At 45.1% G+C, this 17,583-nt stretch overlaps 1 protein-coding gene across 1 annotated transcript in view; it reads left to right on the top strand.

Annotated features, from left to right (window-relative positions):
• SLC5A6 (solute carrier family 5 member 6) overlaps positions 1-17,583 on the top strand; it is a 73,028-nt gene that overhangs the window by 28,136 nt on the left and 27,309 nt on the right. The window contains exons 4-8 of the mRNA XM_067469112.1: positions 676-727; positions 987-1,054; positions 1,224-1,378; positions 6,751-6,891; positions 16,292-16,421. Coding sequence (XP_067325213.1) covers positions 676-727; positions 987-1,054; positions 1,224-1,378; positions 6,751-6,891; positions 16,292-16,421 — 546 coding nt within the window. The remainder of the gene's footprint in view (positions 1-675; positions 728-986; positions 1,055-1,223; positions 1,379-6,750; positions 6,892-16,291; positions 16,422-17,583) is intronic.

Here is a 17,583-nt window from a genome sequence, read left to right on the forward strand (position 1 = left end):
AAAGTGCGATGGGTTGAGAAAGGTGGTATCCAAATACAGGAAATCAATCAATCAATCAATCAATCTTCAGAGGCAGAATGGACTCCAAAAGTGCGATAGGTTGAGAAAGGTGGTATCCAAATACAGTAAATCAATCAATCAATCAATCAATCTTCAGAGGCAGAATGGACTCCAAAAGTGCATTAGGTTGAGAAAGGTGGTATCCAAATACAGTCAATCAATCAATCAATCAATCAATCAATCAATCTTCAGAGGCAGAATGGACTCCAAAAGTGCATTAGGTTGAGAAAGGTGGTATCCAAATACAGTCAATCAATCAACCAATCAATCAATCTTCAGAGGCAGAATGGACTCCAAAAGTGCGATGGGTTGAGAAAGGTGGTATCCAAATACAGTAAATCAATCAATCAATCAATCAATCAATCTTCAGAGGCAGAATGGACTCCAAAAGTGCGATAGGTTGAGAAAGGTGGTAAATCAATCAACCAATCAATCAATCAATCTTCAGAGGCAGAATGGACTCCAAAAGTGCGATGGGTTGAGAAAGGTGGTATCCAAATACAGTAAATCAATCAATCAACCAATCAATCAATCTTCAGAGGCAGAATGAACTCCAAAAGTGGTCTCTTTCCTCCTGAGTGAGCCCACCTACTCTTTCTTTTTCTCTCCCGGCAGGTGGTCTACATGGGGGTGGTCCTCTACGCCCCGGCACTGGCCCTCAACGCAGGTGAGTCGGGCCCTGACCCTGGGGCCTTGCAGAAGGGAGCCTTGGATGGACACTCAAGCAACGGGTCAAGGAGAGGAGAAGTGGGGGTGGGGTGGGGTCCCTCTCCCCCATTGAGTGGGCCATTCAGCACCTGGTCTCCCCTCCCCACCCCACCCCCATCCTTTCCTGGAGTGTGTAGTCTCCCTGGGGCAGAGCAGAGTGCAGCTCTGCGTTCACCAAGTGCAGGTGCTTCTCCCCGCCCTCCGTGTCTTGGCTGCAGTGACCAACTTTGACCTCTGGATCTCCGTCCTGACCATCGGCCTGGTCTGCACCCTCTACACGGCCCTGGTGAGTGCGTTGGGGAGGGGCATGGGACCTTTCTGGACCCCCACCAAGGCCCATCTTCCCTCTGCCCGTCTTCCCTTTTGGTGTTCCGGGGAATGGTGGAGGACCCCCCTGTTGTGTTACCCCCCAACTGACCCTCAACCTCCCCATTTCCCCCCCCCTCTTTTTTCAGGGCGGCCTGAGGGCCGTGATCTGGACGGACGTCTTCCAGACCTTTGTGATGTTTGCGGGGCAAGTGGCCGTGATCGTGGTGGGGACCATCAAGGTGGGCGGCATGGGGCGCGTCTGGAAGCTGGCGGCCGAGGAGGGAAAGGTGTCCGGCATCGAGTGAGTGCGACCCCGTGACCCTTCTCATGCCCCACCCCCTTGACCCCCATCAAGACCCCATTCCTCCCCTCAATACCCCTCTTTGTTTCGATGACACATATTTAAAAAGGCAATAATTAAAGGTGGGAGACAGGCTTGCGGGGATAATAATAATAATAATAATAATAAATTAATAATAATAAATTAATAATAAAAATTAATATTATTATTATTAATAATAATTATTATTAATTATTATAATAATTATTAATAATAAATTAATAATAATAAATAATAACATTATTATTATTAATTATTATTAATAATAATTAATTATTATAATTATTATTAATAATAAATTAATAATAATAAAGTAATAATAACATTATTATTATTATTAATAATAATAATAATAATAATAATAATAATAACGGTGACACAATAAGAAGATTTAAATATCAAACTGCAAAGACTGTCACAAGCCAGTCAAGGTGGTCCCAGTAGTAATCAGCACACTGGGTGCAGTGCCTCAAGACCTTGGCCTGCACTTAAACACAATCAGCACTGACAAAATCACCACCTGTCAACTGCAAAAGGCCACCTTACTGGGATCTGCATGCATTATTAGATGATGCATCAAACTTGGGAAGGATCCGACGTGTGATCCAATATAACAACCAGCAGAGTGACCTTTTTTTACTGTGTACTAATCTTGTTGTGTTTCAAATAATAATAATAGCTTACACGACATGAGGATTTAAAGACTGAATTGCAAAGACTGTGGCACAAGCCATTCAAGGTGGTCCCAGTGGTCATTGGCACACTGCGTGCAGTGCCTCAAGACCTTGGCCTGCACTTAAAAACAATCAGAGCTAAAAAAATTACCACCTGTCAGCTGCAAAAGGCCACCCTACCCAGATCTACACGCATTATTTGCCAATACATCACACAAACCTAGACACTTGGGAAGGGTCCGACCTGTGATCCAACTCAACAGCCTTCTTGGACTCATCTTGTTATGTTTCTAATAATAATAATAATAATAATAATAATAATGTCCGACCTGTGATCCAACTCAACAGCCTTCTTGGACTCATCTTGTTATGTTTCTAATAATAATAATAATAATAATAATGTCCGACGTGTGATCCAATTCAACAGCCAGCAGAGTGATCTTGACTGCTGTGGACTCATCTTGTTGTGTTTCTAATAATAATAATAATAATAATAATAATTATTATTATTATTATTATTATTATTATTTTATTTCTCACTTCCTCATGGTTCGAGGTGGGTTACAGAATAATTAAAATACATAAACAGTGTAATAATGCTACAAACAGACATAGTAAGACATATTTCTATGAAATACATATTAAAATACACGCAATTGGGATTTTGGGGTGTCTGGGTCATTCATAACGTACAGTCTCATGACACAAAGCACAGGCACGGGCCAACTTTGGCCCTCCTTCCATGTGTTTTGGACTTCAACTCCCACCATTCCTAACAGCCACTCTTAGGGATTGTGGGAGTTGAAGTCCAAAACACATGGAAGGAGGGTCAAAGTTAGCCCAGGCTTGTTTTAGCCAAAGCCTTGATGCCTTGGCACCAAAAAGAAACCGCTCCGAGTCCCCATCGGTGGCGGGGTATAAATAAAGTTTATTATTATTATTATTATTATTATTATCATTATCATTATCATTATCATTATCATTATTATTATTATTAACATTGGTGCCAAGTCAAGGTTCCAAGGGGAGGGGGCTCCGTTTAGGGCAGTGTTTCTCAACCTTCCTAATGTCGTGACCCCTTAATACAGTTCCTTATGTTGTGGTGACCCCCCAACCATAACATTATTTTCATTGCTACTTCACAACGATAATTTTGCTCCTAGAATCATAGAATCATAGAATCCAAGAGTTGGAAGAGACCTCATGGGCCATCCTCCTCCAGTCCAACCCCATTCTGCAAAGAAGCAGGAATATTGCATTCAAATCACCCCTGACAGATGGCCATCCAGCCTCTGCTTAAAAGCTTCCAAAGAAGGGGCCTCCACCACACTCTGGGCAGAGAGTTCCACTGCTGAACGGCTCTCACAGTCAGGAAGTTCTTCCTCGTGTTCAGATGGAATCTCCTCTCTTGTAGTTTGAAGCCATTGTTCCATTGCGTCCTAGTCTCCAAGGAAGCAGAAAGGAAGCTTGCTCCCTCCTCCTCCTCCCTGTGGCTTCCTCTCACATCTTGATACATGGCCCTCATCATATCTCCTCTCAGCCTTCTCTTCTCCAGGCTAAACATGCCCAGCTCCTTAAGCCGCTCCTCATAGGGCTTGTTCTCCAGACCCTTGATCTGCTCCCTCCTCCCTGTGGCTTCCTCTCACATATTTATACATGGCCATCATCATATCTCCTCTCAGCCTTCTTCTCTTCTTCAGGCTATACATGTCCAGTAGCTCCTTAAGCCGCTCCTCATAGGGCTTCTTCTCCAGACCCTTGATCATTTTAGTTGCCCTCCTCTGGACACATTCCAGCTTAGAGTCAATATCTCTCTTGAATTGTGGTGCCCAGAATTGGACACAATATTCCAGATGTGATCTAACCAAAGCAGAATAGAGGGGTAGCATTACTTCCCTGGATCTAGACACTAGGCTCCTCTTGATGGCTGAGGCCAAAATCCCATTGGCTTTTTTTGCCGCCACATCACGTTGTTGGCTCATGTTCCCCTTCTTCCTCTCCACGAGGACTCCAAGATCTTTTTCACACGTACTGCTCTCGAGCCAGGCATTGTCCCCCATTCTGTATCTTTGCATTTCATTTTTTCTGCCAAAGTGGAGTATCTTGCATTTGTCACTGTTGAACTTCATTTTGTTAGTTTTGGCCCATCATCTCTCTAATCTGTCGAGATCGTTTTGAATTCCTGTTATGAATATCCAATATGCAGGATGTATTTTCATTCATTTGGCACAAATACTCGATACGCCCAATTTGGATACTGGTGGGGTTGAGGGGAGGATTGATTTTTGTCATTTGTGAGTTGTAGTTGCTGGGATTTATAGTTCACCTACAATATCAAAGAGCATTCTGAACTCCACCAATGATGGAACTGAACCAAACTTGGGACACAGAGCTCCCAGGACCAACAACAAATTCTGGAAGAGTGTGGTGGGCATTGACCTTGGGTTTTGGAGTTATAGTTTACTTACATCCAGAGAGCACTGATGCATCTGGACCAAACTTGGCATGAATACTCAATGTGAACAAATGTGGACACTGGTGCAGTTTGGGGAAGATAGACTTTGACATTTGGGAGTTGTAGTGGCTGGGATTTATAGTTCACCTATAATCAAAGAGCATTCTGAACTCCAACAATGATAGAATTGGGCCAAATTTCCCACACGGAACCCCCACGACCAACAGAAAATACTGTAGGTTCTTGTGGGTTTTTTCGAGCTATATGGCCATGTTCTGGAGGCAATTTTTCTCCTGACGTTTCGCCTGCATCTATGGCAAGCATCCTCAGAGGTTGTGAGGTCTGTTGGAAGTAGGAAAAAGATATATAAACCCCTTTTCCTACTTCCAACAGACCTCACTACCTCTGAGGATGCTTGCCATAGATGCAGGCGAAACGTCAGGAGAAATGCCTCTAGAACATGGCTCTATAGCCCGAAAAAACCCACAAGAACCCAGTGATTCCAGCCATGAAAGCCTTCGACAATACAGAAAATGCTGTGTTTTCTAATTGTCTTTGGTGACCCCTCTGACACTCCCTCGCGACCCCCCTAGGGGTCCCGACCCCCAGGTTGAGAAACATTGATTTAGGGGGTGCCACAGACGAGTGGGGAGCAGACCCTTTGCCAGTTTGGAGGTTAGAATGCCATTGCCTTGGGCCGGATCCTGTATTCTATGGCTCATGCCATTAAATCCTTCCTCATCCCGGTTTCCCCTTCACGACAATTTTGCATTGCCTATCTCCCAGTGTTTTTAGAATATTTTGAATTTTTTATTCTTGAAGTCACCCTGCCCTGTGGAATTCCTTTTGTTCGATGTTTTGATTTTATATAGTTGTGTTGTTTGTTATATTGGTTTTTGCATTTTATGTTTTTGTGTCATACTGTATTTATTGTGTTTATTATTTTATTTATTTATTTAACTTGTATACCGCTACTCCCCGTTTGGCTCGGAGCGGTTTACAGAAGCAGATTGAAACAATACAGTTAGCTTTATAAAATTTATTTATTTATTATTTATTTACTTTATTAAATAAAGTTGCCCTTAGGCGACTCAGAGCAGTTAACAACAAGCAGCGGCCAAAATTCAATGCAAACATCATACAAACCATTTAAAAAACAATTAACACAATAATACACTAAGCAATTAACATCAATAAACATCAATAAACAACTCACTAGCGTCTCATAACTAAAATCATAATCCAAGCTCGTCATCTGTTGTTCCAATTTCCTATAATTCATTGCAAAATAATAATAACAAAACAATAGTGTTGATGGGCGTGGCCTCATGTAAGCCAGCCCGAGTCCCCCGGGGGAGATGGAGCGGGGTATAAGTAAATTATTATTATTATTTAGACTACTGCAACGCTCTCTACGTGGGGTTGCCTTTGAAGACAGCTTGGAAGCTCCAACTAGTCCAATGCTCGGCAGCCATGATTCTAACAGGAGCGGAGCGCAGGGAGCATCCAACCCCCCTGTTGCGCCAACTCCACTGGCTACCGATCTGCTACCGGGCTGAATTCAAAGTGCTGGTGTTGGCCTTTAAAGCCCTAAACGGTTCCGGCCCAAGCTACCTATCTGACCGCATCTCCGCCTATGGACCCACCCGGACTTTGAGATCTTCCGGGGAGACCCTGCTCTCGATCCCGCCTGCTTCTCAAGCTCGGCTGGCGGGGACGAGAGATAGGGCCTTCTCGGTGGTGGCTCCTCGGCTGTGGAACGCCCTTCCTACGGACATTAGGCTAGCACCATCTCTAATGGTCTTCCGCAAAAAGGTGAAGACCTGGATGTTTGTGCAGGCGTTTGAGTCATTTAGTGCAATCTGGTAATGGAACATAGGAATGGAACAAGGGACGACGAACCTGGACTACGCTTGGATGAGGAGAAGATTGGGTACGGTTGTTTCTTGTAATAAATGTGCATTGTAATGGCTTATTGGTAATTTAGGGATAATGTGTTAAGTCAATTGTTCTATGTTGTATGGAACCACTCCTGTTTCTACTGTTTTTACTGTTTGTGAACTGCCGTGAGTTCGGGCTTGAGATACAGCGGTATAGAAGCAAAGTACATAAATAATAAATTATTATTATTATTATTATTATCCTTTAGCAAACGGGCATTTTTCTCTTCCTGTTCCTCCTCCTCCCCCCCCCCTCCCCTGCAGCCTGAACCCGGACCCCTATGAGCGGCACACCTTCTGGACGCTGGCCTTTGGGGGGGTCTTCATGATGCTCTCCCTTTACGGGGTCAACCAGGCGCAGGTCCAACGGTACCTGAGTTCGCGCTCGGAGCAGCAGGCCATCCTGTGAGTGGACCTTGGCATTTGGGGGGGGGGTGGATTGGGGGGGCAACAAGGGCATCATGCAATGGACATCACAGTCTGCTTGGCACATGCGCAGAGTGCAAGGAATATAATAATAACACTTGATTTGCATTCCGCCTTATCTTCCTGAGGGGACTCAGAGCGGATTCCAGCATATACGACACAGGCAGACATTCACAAATACACAGACAAAGGCAAAGGCTTCCCCTCTCATTCCCTCCATGCTCAGGAGAGACCTGTGTCATAAATACTTTTAAAACTTTAAGAAGCATGAAAAAGGTGCTTTTGTTTCGTTCACAATGAGACAGAACAATGCAGAGAGAGAAAGTAGGCACACGGACTCTAGCTACGTTGGGTTCACAACCAAATAATAATCTATATAAATAAAAATGTCATGTTCGTTTGTGGGATTCACAGAACTCAAAAACCACTGGACGAATTGACACCAGATTTGGACACAAGGCACCTAACAACCCAATGTATGTTTCTTCACTCAAAAAAACTGCTTTTGTCATTTGGGAGTTGTAGTTGCTGGGATTTATAGTACAACTACAATCAAAGAGCATTCTGAACCCCACCAGCGATGGAATTGAACCAAACTTGGCACACAGGACTCCCATGACCAACAGAAAATACTGGAAGGGTTTGGTGGGACCTTGAGTTTGGGAGTTGTAGTTCACCAGCATCCAAGTAGAGCACTGTGAACTCAAACAATGATGGATCTGGACCAAACTCTGCACGAAGACTCAATATGTCCAAATGTGAACACTGGTGGAGTTTGGGGAAAATAGAATCTTCACATTTGGGAGTTGTACTTGCTGGGATTTGTAGTTCAACTACAATCACAGAACATTCTGAACCCCACCAACGATAGAACTGGGCCAAACCTCCCACACAGAACCCCCATGACCAACAGAGTGAGCCACAGCAACGCGTGGCAGGGGACGGCTAGTACATCTTTATTAAAAAAATGTAATGTTCATTTGTGGGATGAACATAACTCAAAAACCACTGGACGAATTGACACCACATTTGGACACAAGACACTTCTCAGGCCAACAAGTGACCATCACTCATAAAAACACCGAAAGACACAGTGGAAGAGACTTAAAAGCCAAGAAATAGATAGATAGATAGATAGATAGATAGATAGATAGACAGACAGACAGACAGACAGACAAATATACACACACAAAACACATATGCACAGACTGGGCCACAGCAACATGTGGCAGGGGACGGCTAGTAATAGTAATAATAATAATACACTTTGTTTATATTCCGCCCTTCTCCCCAAAGGGACTCAGAGCAGTTTACAGTATATACAAACAGACACAGGCAAACAATACAATGAAACACACAGACAAAGGCAAAGGCAAAGGCTTCTCCTTTCATTTCCGGCTTCAGGAGGCAATGCTCATCCCTGGTTTCCAATGGTCGTAACAGTCCTGTAGTCCGGGTTCTGTATTTAAAGTGCTGCTGTGCCCACTAGCCAAAGGCCTGGCTCTCACTGGGGAGTAAATTGTACAAACTGGGGGCCACCACTGAGAAGGCCCTGTCCCTTGTCCCGACCAGACGTGTTTATGAAGCCAGTTGGACCAAGAGCAGGGCCTCCCCAGTAGATCTTAAATCACGAAGTGTTCATCTCTATTTCCAAGCCAAGGAGCCTGCATTGTCACCTCCTGGTCGTGTGGCCAGCATGAGCATCTTTAGCCTTTTTCCCGCTGAAGCAGTACCTATTTATTCACATTTGCATGTTTTCGAACTGCTAGGTTGGCAGGAGCTAGGGCTGACAGCAGGAGCTCACCCTGTCCCGTGGATTCAAATTGCCAACCTTCAGGTCAGCAGTTCAGCAGCACAAGGGTTTAACCCACTGTATCACCACGGCTCCAAAGGGAATATTATATTTTCACTCAGCATTCACAGACGTGTAAACATTCACTCCTCATCATGTATGCATTGCCATCTCTTCTTCCTAAAGAAGGCCAGATTGCATTCCCACCAAATCTGCCATTCTGTGAATACACCACCTTCCTCCGTCCCTTGGGGAGGATAGCGGGTGGACCAGACTCCTCTGGTCTGCCACAATTTTGGAATAGTAAAGTGTCTCTTAGATAGCAATATTTCTTGTTGATGTTCCAGTTGACTTTGTAAATGATTGACAGGTATTTTTCCAGCCAAGATATCCCGACTCTATCAGTTCCCGGACAGATGTTTATTTATTTATTTATTTATTGCATTTATTGACCGCCACTCTCAGCCCTAGGGCGACTCGTGGCGGTGAACAGCAACAAAGAAAGACAGTGTACAGTAAATCACGACAATACAAACCAGACAAGTACAACATAACATATACTTATGCTAAAAATCCGCTTCGTCAAGTCCTGGGGTCATAGCCGAATTCGTAGTCCTAGTCCATTCCAGTGTCGTTCCAGATACACTCAGTTGAAGGCCTGCTCGAAGAGCCATGTTTTCAGGCCCCTACGAAAGGCCATCAAGGAGGGCGCCTGTCTAACTTCAGCGGGGAGGGTGTTCCACAGCCGGGGGGCCACCACCGAGAAGGCCCGCTCCCTCGTCCCCGCCAGACGTGCCTGTGAGGCAGGCGGGACCGAGAGAAGGGCCTCCCCGGATGATCTCAAGGCCCTCGTGGGCTCATAGGCCGAGATGCGGTCTGCAAGGTATTTTGGGCCGGAACCGTTTAGGGCTTTGTAGGATAACACCAGCACCTTAAATTGGGCCCGGTAGCAAATCGGCAGCCAGTGGAGCTGGGACAGCAGGGGCGTTGTATGCTCTCTGCGTCCTGCTCCCGTTAACAACATGGCTGCCGCGCGTTGGACTAGCTGAAGCTTCCGGGCCGTCTTCAAGGGCAGCCCCACGTAGAGAGCGTTGCAGTAGTCGAGGCGGGATGTGACCAAAGCGTGTACCACCGTGGCCAAGTCAGACTTCCCAAGATACGGGCGCAGCTGGCGCACGAGCCTAAGCTGTGCAAATGCTCCCCTGGTCACCGCTGAAACCTGAGGCTCCAGGCTCAGCGATGAGTCCAGGGTCACACCCAAGCTGCGAACCTGCGCCTTCAAGGGGAGTGCGACCCCGTCCAGCACAGGCTGTAACCCTATACCCTGTTCAGCCTTGCGACTGACCAGGAGTACCTCTGTCTTGTCTGGATTTAATTTCAGTTTGTTCGCCCTCATCCAGACCATTACAGCGGCCAGGCACCGGTTCAGGACTTCGACGGCCTCCTTAGTAGCAGGTGGGAAGGAGTGACAGAGTTGGACATCATCTGCGTACAGGTGACACCGCACCCCGAAACTCCGGATGATCTCACCCAGCGGCTTCATGTAGATGTTAAACAGCATGGGGGACAGGATGGAGCCCTGAGGAACCCCACAGGTCAAAGGCTGTGGTGTTGAACAGGAGTCCCCCAATAACACCTTCTGGGTGTGACCCTCCAGAAATGACCGGAGCCACTGCAAAGCAGTGCCCCCGAGACCCATCTCTGCAAGGCGCCCCAGAAGAATACCGTGGTCGACGGTATCGAAGGCCGCTGAGAGGTCCAGGAGCACCAACAGGGACACACTCCCCCTGTCTAGCTCCCGGCGCAGATCATCCACTAAGGCGACCAAGACCGTCTCGGTACCATGTCCCAGTCTGAAACCAGACTGTGCCGGATCCAGAATATCCGTGTCTCTCAAGAATACCTGGAGTTGTGAGGCCACCACGCTTTCCATGACTTTGCCCAAGAAGGGAAGATTGGAAACAGGCCGAAAGTTGTCCAATTTAGTGGGGTCAAGTGATGGTTTCTTCAACAGCGGCTTTATAACAGCCTGTTTTAGGCTCGCTGGAATCTTGCCTTCCCGAAGGGAGGCATTAACCACCACCGTTACCCACTCGGCCAATCCCCCTCTGGCCTCCTTCAGAAGCCAGGATGGGCAGGGGTCTAGGATGGACGTGGTGGGTCTCATTCCTCCAAGTATCTTGTCCACATCCTCGGGTTTCACAAACTGAAAAGAATCCAACAAAATCGGACAAGCAGGTGCTTGTGTCACATCCACGGAGACTGCATCTAATGTGGCGTCTAGCCCAGAGCGGATCAAAGCGACTTTGTCTGCAAAGAACCGAGCAAATGCTTCACAACGCGCTGCCGAATTGTCAGGGCTCCCACCTGAGATAGGGGGAGTTAAAAGACCTCTGACAACCCGGAACAACTCCGCCGGACGGTTTTTTGCAGACGCAATAGTGGCCGCAAAGAAAGTTTTCTTTGCGGCTTTTATTGCCGCGGCATATGCCCTTAAAAAGGACACAAACCGTGTTCGGTTTGACTCGCTTGGGTCCGAGCGCCACACGCTCTCTAGAACCCTCTTCCTTCGCTTCATCGCTGCCAGCTCCTCAGTAAACCAAGGGGCTGGTTTAGCTCGGTTACTTGAGAGGGGACGTTCCGGAGCGATCTTGTCAATGGCCCTGGTCATCTCCCCATTCCAGAGAGCGACCAAGGCCTCGACATGGTCACCTACCGCGGTGGCGGGAAACTCCCCAAGAGCCGTCAGGAATCCATTCGCATCCATTAGCCTCCTGGGGCTTTGCTTCCTTAAGTGATAATTGGTTTTCCTTCTTAAGGAGCCTTGTTTGCTTCCTTCTTAATGTAAGGAACCTTGTAAACACTCCCATAACTTAAAAGATTCATTTTGTCCTTGGTAATGTAAACAGGTTGTTTCCCACCACAGAATTAATCTTTTAATTACAGTTCATGAATTTTTCCTTTTGTAGTTTTCCAGGCTTCATTTCTTAGAATGGCATCTCCAAGTCGACTCTATCAATTCCCGGACAGATGTTGGCTTTGCTTCCTTAAGTAATAATTGGTTTTCCTTCTTAAGGAGCCTTGTTTGCTTCCTTCTTTATGTAAGGAACCTTGTAAATTGGTTTTCCTTCTTAAGGAGCCTTGTTTGCTTCCTTCTTAACGTAAGGAACCTTGTAAACACTTCCTTAACTTAAGCCATTGTCTTTGGTAATGTAAACAGGTTGTTTTCCACCACAGAGTTAATCAGTTCAAGAATTTCCCTTTTGTAGTTTTCCAGGCTTCATTTCTTAGAATGGCATCTCCAAGTCGACTCTATCAGTTCCCGGACAGATGTTGGCTTTGCTTCCTTAAGTGATAATTGGTTTTCCTTCTTAAGGAGCCTTGTTTGCTTCCTTCTTTATGTAAGGAACTTTGTAAACACTTCCTTAACTTAAAAGAGCCATTGTCTTTGGTAATGTAAACAGGTTGTTTCCCACCACAGAATTAATCTTTTAATTACAGTTCATGAATTTTTCCTTTTGTAGTTTTCCAGGCTTCATTTCTTAGAATGGCATCTCCAAGTCAACTCTATCAGTTCCCGGACAGATGTTGGCTTTGCTTCCTTAAGTGATAACTGGTTTTCCTTCTTAAGGAGCCTTGTTTGCTTCATTCTTAACGTAAGGAACCTTGTAAACCCTTCCTTAACTTGAAAGAGCCATTGTCTTTGGTAAGGTAAACAGGTTGTTTCCCACCACAGAATTAATCTTTTAATTACAGTTCATGAATTTCCCTTTTGTAGTTTTCCAGGCTTCATTTCTTAGAATGGCATCTCCAAGTCAACTCTATCAGTTCTCGGACAGATATTGGCTTTGCTTCCTTAAGTGATAATTGGTTTTCCTTCTTAAGGAGCCTTGTTTGCTTCCTTCTTAACGTAAGGAACCTTGTAAACATTTCCTTAACCTAAAAGATCCATTTTGTCTTGGTAATGTAAACAGGTTGTTTCCCACCACAGTTCAAGAATTTCCCTTTTGTAGTTTTCCAAGCTTCATTTCTTAGGTTGGCATCTCCAAGCCTCAGCCATACGTGTTTCATACAATTCCATTCAAACCAAACATTGTATTTTCATGACACAGACACGAACAGCTATGTTGAGGTTGGGTGCCCCTAAACTTCAGTATCTCTTCCCAACAGACACTGAAGGCGAGGAGATTTTGAAACCCAATAGCTTTGATCTGTAGAGTAACACCGAGGGTTGTGCAATAGGGGAGCGCCACACTAGGCTGATCTGCATGATGGGCATTATAGTTGACCAGGTCAAGAATAGGGCTCCACAGCCACCTACAGATCCACAAGAATACTGATCATGGAAGACTATCCTACTCGTCCAACGAGGGATCGCCTAAGTAAGTAAGTAAGTTGACCAGAGTAAAGTAAAGAGCCACACACACAAACCAAAGCTCTGTCGTTGACCAGAGTAAAGTAGGGTAAAGAGGCACCCACACGCAGTCACGTATCTCCCTGTTTTCCTTCTTTGTGCTCCTCCCAGCTTCCGTCCTTCACTTCAGGGCTTCCTGTTCCAAAACAAGTCTCTGATTTCCAAATAATTCTGCTGCGCTGGCTTCTCTCTCCCACGTGCTTGTCTCCTCCATGCCATCATGATCTCTCTTCACCTTTCAAACACATCTTTTTTTCCTGATTTATTTATTTATTATTTATTATTTACAGTATTTATATTCCGCCCTTCTCACCCCACAGGGACTCAGGGCGGATCGCAATGCACATACACATGGCAAACATTCGATGCCATAGACACTCAACATATATAGACACAGAGGCTATTTAACATTCCAGCTTCATGAGGGCATGCTTTTTGAATTCCGGCCATCGGGGGAGGTGTCGCTTCACCGTCCACTTGTGACACCGATGGAGTACTTCCTCATTTTTTTGCACGCTGCTGGAGAGCTTTTATGGCGTCGTAAATTATTTATTTATTTATTTATTTATTTGCAACATTTATATTCCGCCCTTCTTCTCACCTTGCAGGGGACTCAGTGCAGATCGCAATGCACATATACATGGCAAACATTCAATGCCGTTAGACATACAACATATATAGACAGACACACAGAGGCTATTTAACATTCCAGCTTCATGAGGGTATGCTTTTTGAATTCCGGTCACCGGGGGAGGTGTCGCTTCACCGTCCACTTGTGTCCCCGATGGAGTACATCCTCATTCTTTTGCACGCTGCTGGAGAGTTTTTATGGCGTCGCAATTTATTTATTTATTTATTTAAAACATTTATATTCCGCCCTTCTCACCTCGCAGGGGACTCAGGGCAGATTGCAATGCACATATACATGGCAAACATTCAACGCCGTTAGACATACAACATATATAGACAGACACACAGAGGCTATTTAACATTCCAGCTTCATGAGGGTATGCTTTTTGAATTCCGGCCACCGGGGGAGCTGTTGCTTCACCGTCTACTTGTGACACCGATGGAATACTTCCTCATTCTTTTGCACGCTGCTGGAGAGTTTTATGGCGTGAAATTTATTTATTTATTTAAAACATTTATATTCTGCCTTTCTCACCCCGAAGGGGACTCAGGGCGGAGCACAGCATATATACTGTCTAAAATGACCTTGGAAACACTTTAGTTTATGGTTCGTGCAATTAAATCCTTCCTCATCCCGGTTTCCCCTTCACAACGATTTTATATTGCCTATCTCCCAGTGTTTTTGAAATATTTAAAATTTGTATTCTTGAAGTGGCCCTGCCCTGTGGAATTTCTTGTGTTTGATTTGATTTTATATTGCTATGTTGTTTATTATATTGGTTTTTGCATTTTATGTTTTTGTGTAATACAGTTTTTATTGTGTTGATGGGCGTGGCCTCATGTAAGCTGCCCCGAGTCTCCCTGGAGGAGATGGAGCGGGGTGTAAATAAAATTTTATTATTTCATTATTATAATATACGGCAAACATTCAATGCCGGGACAAGAATTCATATACACGTACATAAACATTAAAAACATTTATCTCAATATTAAAATGCAACACTTAAATTAGTTAAATTACCCTCCCAACACATAAGCGGTACCTAAATTTCCTACTTGACAGATGCAACTGCCTTTCAGGCTGCAAAGGTTGACAGCAAGCTAGACAAATGGTCGGGAGCTTACTCTGACCCATGCTGGCTTCGAACTCATGACCTTTTGGTCAGTAGTGATTTTAATGTGCTGTCTCTTTCTCTCCTTCACTCCCTCCTCCGTTCTTTCTTTAACTTTCTCAAAACTTCATTCTTATGAGATCTTCTCCTTGTTGTGTCTGAGGTGTTTTCTGACGATGAGGATGATGGGATTCAGATTCCTGCTGGGATTCGGCTTCCTGGCTCTTTGTCTGTGCCTCAAATCTCTGGGCCTGCTTCTGAGGCTCCCACAGACAGTGCTGTGTCAACACAGCCGTTCCCAGCAGAAAGGAATTTTAACGAAGGAGATAGCGAGCAGGTGCCTTCCCACGCTGATACCGAAAGTGTAGATAGTGACTTGACCCGGCAAGCTCGTCTTGATCTCCGGGTCAGGCGGAGTTCTCGTCTGGCTGGCAGACGAGAAGCCAGCTCGGTGAAAGGTCATCGCAATGCTTTTATGATGTTGAGAGCCTAATGTTTTCATGTTAGAAAGGTATTTAGGCTTCTAAATGCCTTTCTAACGAAGGAGATAGCAAGCAGGTGCCTTCCCACGCTGATACTGAAAGTGTAGATCGTGACTTGACCCGGCAAGCTCGTCTTGATCTGAGGGTCAGGCGGAGTTCTCATCTAGCCGACAGATGAGAAGCCAGCTCAGTGAAAGGTCATCGCAATGCTTTGATGATGATGCGAGCCTAATGTTTTCATGTTAGAAAGGTATTTAGGCTTCTTGCAAACCCTGAGAAAGCGTCAGTTCAACGTAGTTTACTAGCCTGGAAGCTTCATGGCATAACCTTAGCCTGGAAAGCAGTACGCTTGGGATTTCTTGCATTGCGGTTCATGGGGCAATTGTTTCCTCGCTTGTACCTGGGACTCTGGTTTGAACTTTGCCAAGAGGATTGTATCTCCTGCTTTTACCTGAAGATCTTTGGAACTATATTCTGCTTTTAACCTTAATCTTTTGAACTTTGCCATGCTTATTCTTTATTTTGACTTGGATTTTTTCCTCAATAAACTATAAAACTACAGCTCTTGTGTGGTGGTGTTTGGCAGCAAGGTGAAGCTTACTCTGAGTTGCAACATTCCTCTTCAGCTATCTACACGTATGCATGCTCGCTCTCCTTTCCACAGCAAGTTCATCTTAGCAGACCTCACGTGCCAACAAACACCACCCAGGAGGACCACTAACCAAGACATGATGTTTGTCCTGCTTTCATACTCACCCACGTGATGCAATGCCACATTCGTGGTTGCATCGCTCCCTCCCTGATGCAAGCGCACATTTCTGGTTGCATCGGACACTTGCTTGGTCATCCTGACTCGGGGGTTTGTCACCTGGAGAAGCCTTTCTGTTTTGTGTACTCCGTACCCGCGGCTCTCCCGCTGAAGCCCTTTCCCTTCCTTCCCGTTTGCCAGGTCCTGCTACGCGGTCTTCCCTTGCCAGCAGCTCGTCCTCTGCCTCAGTTGCCTCACCGGCCTGGTCATGTTCGCCTACTTCCATGAGAACCCGCTCTCCGAGGCCCAGCGCAAGGCCTCCCCGGATCAGGTCGGGCACCCCCTCCCTCCCTCCCTCCCTCTGGCCCCACAATTGGGGGGGCTTCACGTGGGACCCCCACCCATTCAGCCACTCCCCTCCCACTCTCGTGCCTTTGGAGACACATTCACAGCATTGTGGCCTCAATCTGGCTGTTGGTCTCCTCCCTGCACACTCTTATTGTTGTCATGCATTTAAGCTGTTTTGATGGTTTTAATTATTCGTTTTCAGGTAGTTCCAAGTCCAATCCTGTTTTCATGTTTAGAGTCTTTAGATTTTGCATTGTATTCTTTTTACAGCTTTGGATTTCTTTAAGACCAAAACATAACAATAGCAATAGTAGTAGCAACTCATGAACACTCTTACATAGTAATAATAATAATAATAATAATAATAATAATAATAATAATAATTTATTTGTACCCTGCTTGGTGCGGCTTACATGAGGCCAAGCCCACAGCACACCAGTAAAACAATAACAACAGTAATACATAACAATATTATTGATCTTGTTTGCTGTGGACTCATCTTGTTGTGTATCTAATAATAATAATAATAATAATAATAATAATAATAATAAATACAACAGCCAGCTGAGTGATCTTGTTTGCTGTGTAGTAATATTTTGTGTTTCTAATAATAATAATAATAATAATAATAATAATAATAGAATTCCCTGATACATTACACAGCCATAGACACCTTGGAAGTGTCTGATGTGTGATCCAACACAAAAGCTAGCATAGTGGTCTTGTTTGCTGTGGACTAAGCTTGTTGTGTATCTAATAATAATAATAATAATAATAATAATAATAATAATAATGTGCTTTTGTGTCAATAATAATAATAATAATGATGATGATGATGATGACAACAACTTATGAACACCCTTGCACTCTTATGCATGCCCCCTCACACACTTGTGCATGTCCGTGTTGCACACTTATGCACCCATGCGCAGAGATCCGCCTTGCCTGCTCCGTCCTACTAGCGCAGCTGAGGGAGAGAGAGTGAGGTCACTCCAAGACCCCCCCCCCCCGATGTCACCTGCCCCTCTTCCACTATTGTGCCCCCCTCCCCCCCATATCAGTTTCCAGTCAGTCACCAAGCGTAGCGTTGCTCTGACTCTTCTCAGTCCGAGTCCTGATTGTCCCCTGACTGCGTCCATCCCTGC

Source organism: Anolis sagrei, chromosome 1 (assembly GCF_037176765.1).
Source record: "Anolis sagrei isolate rAnoSag1 chromosome 1, rAnoSag1.mat, whole genome shotgun sequence".
NCBI classification, from domain to species: domain Eukaryota; kingdom Metazoa; phylum Chordata; class Lepidosauria; order Squamata; family Dactyloidae; genus Anolis; species Anolis sagrei.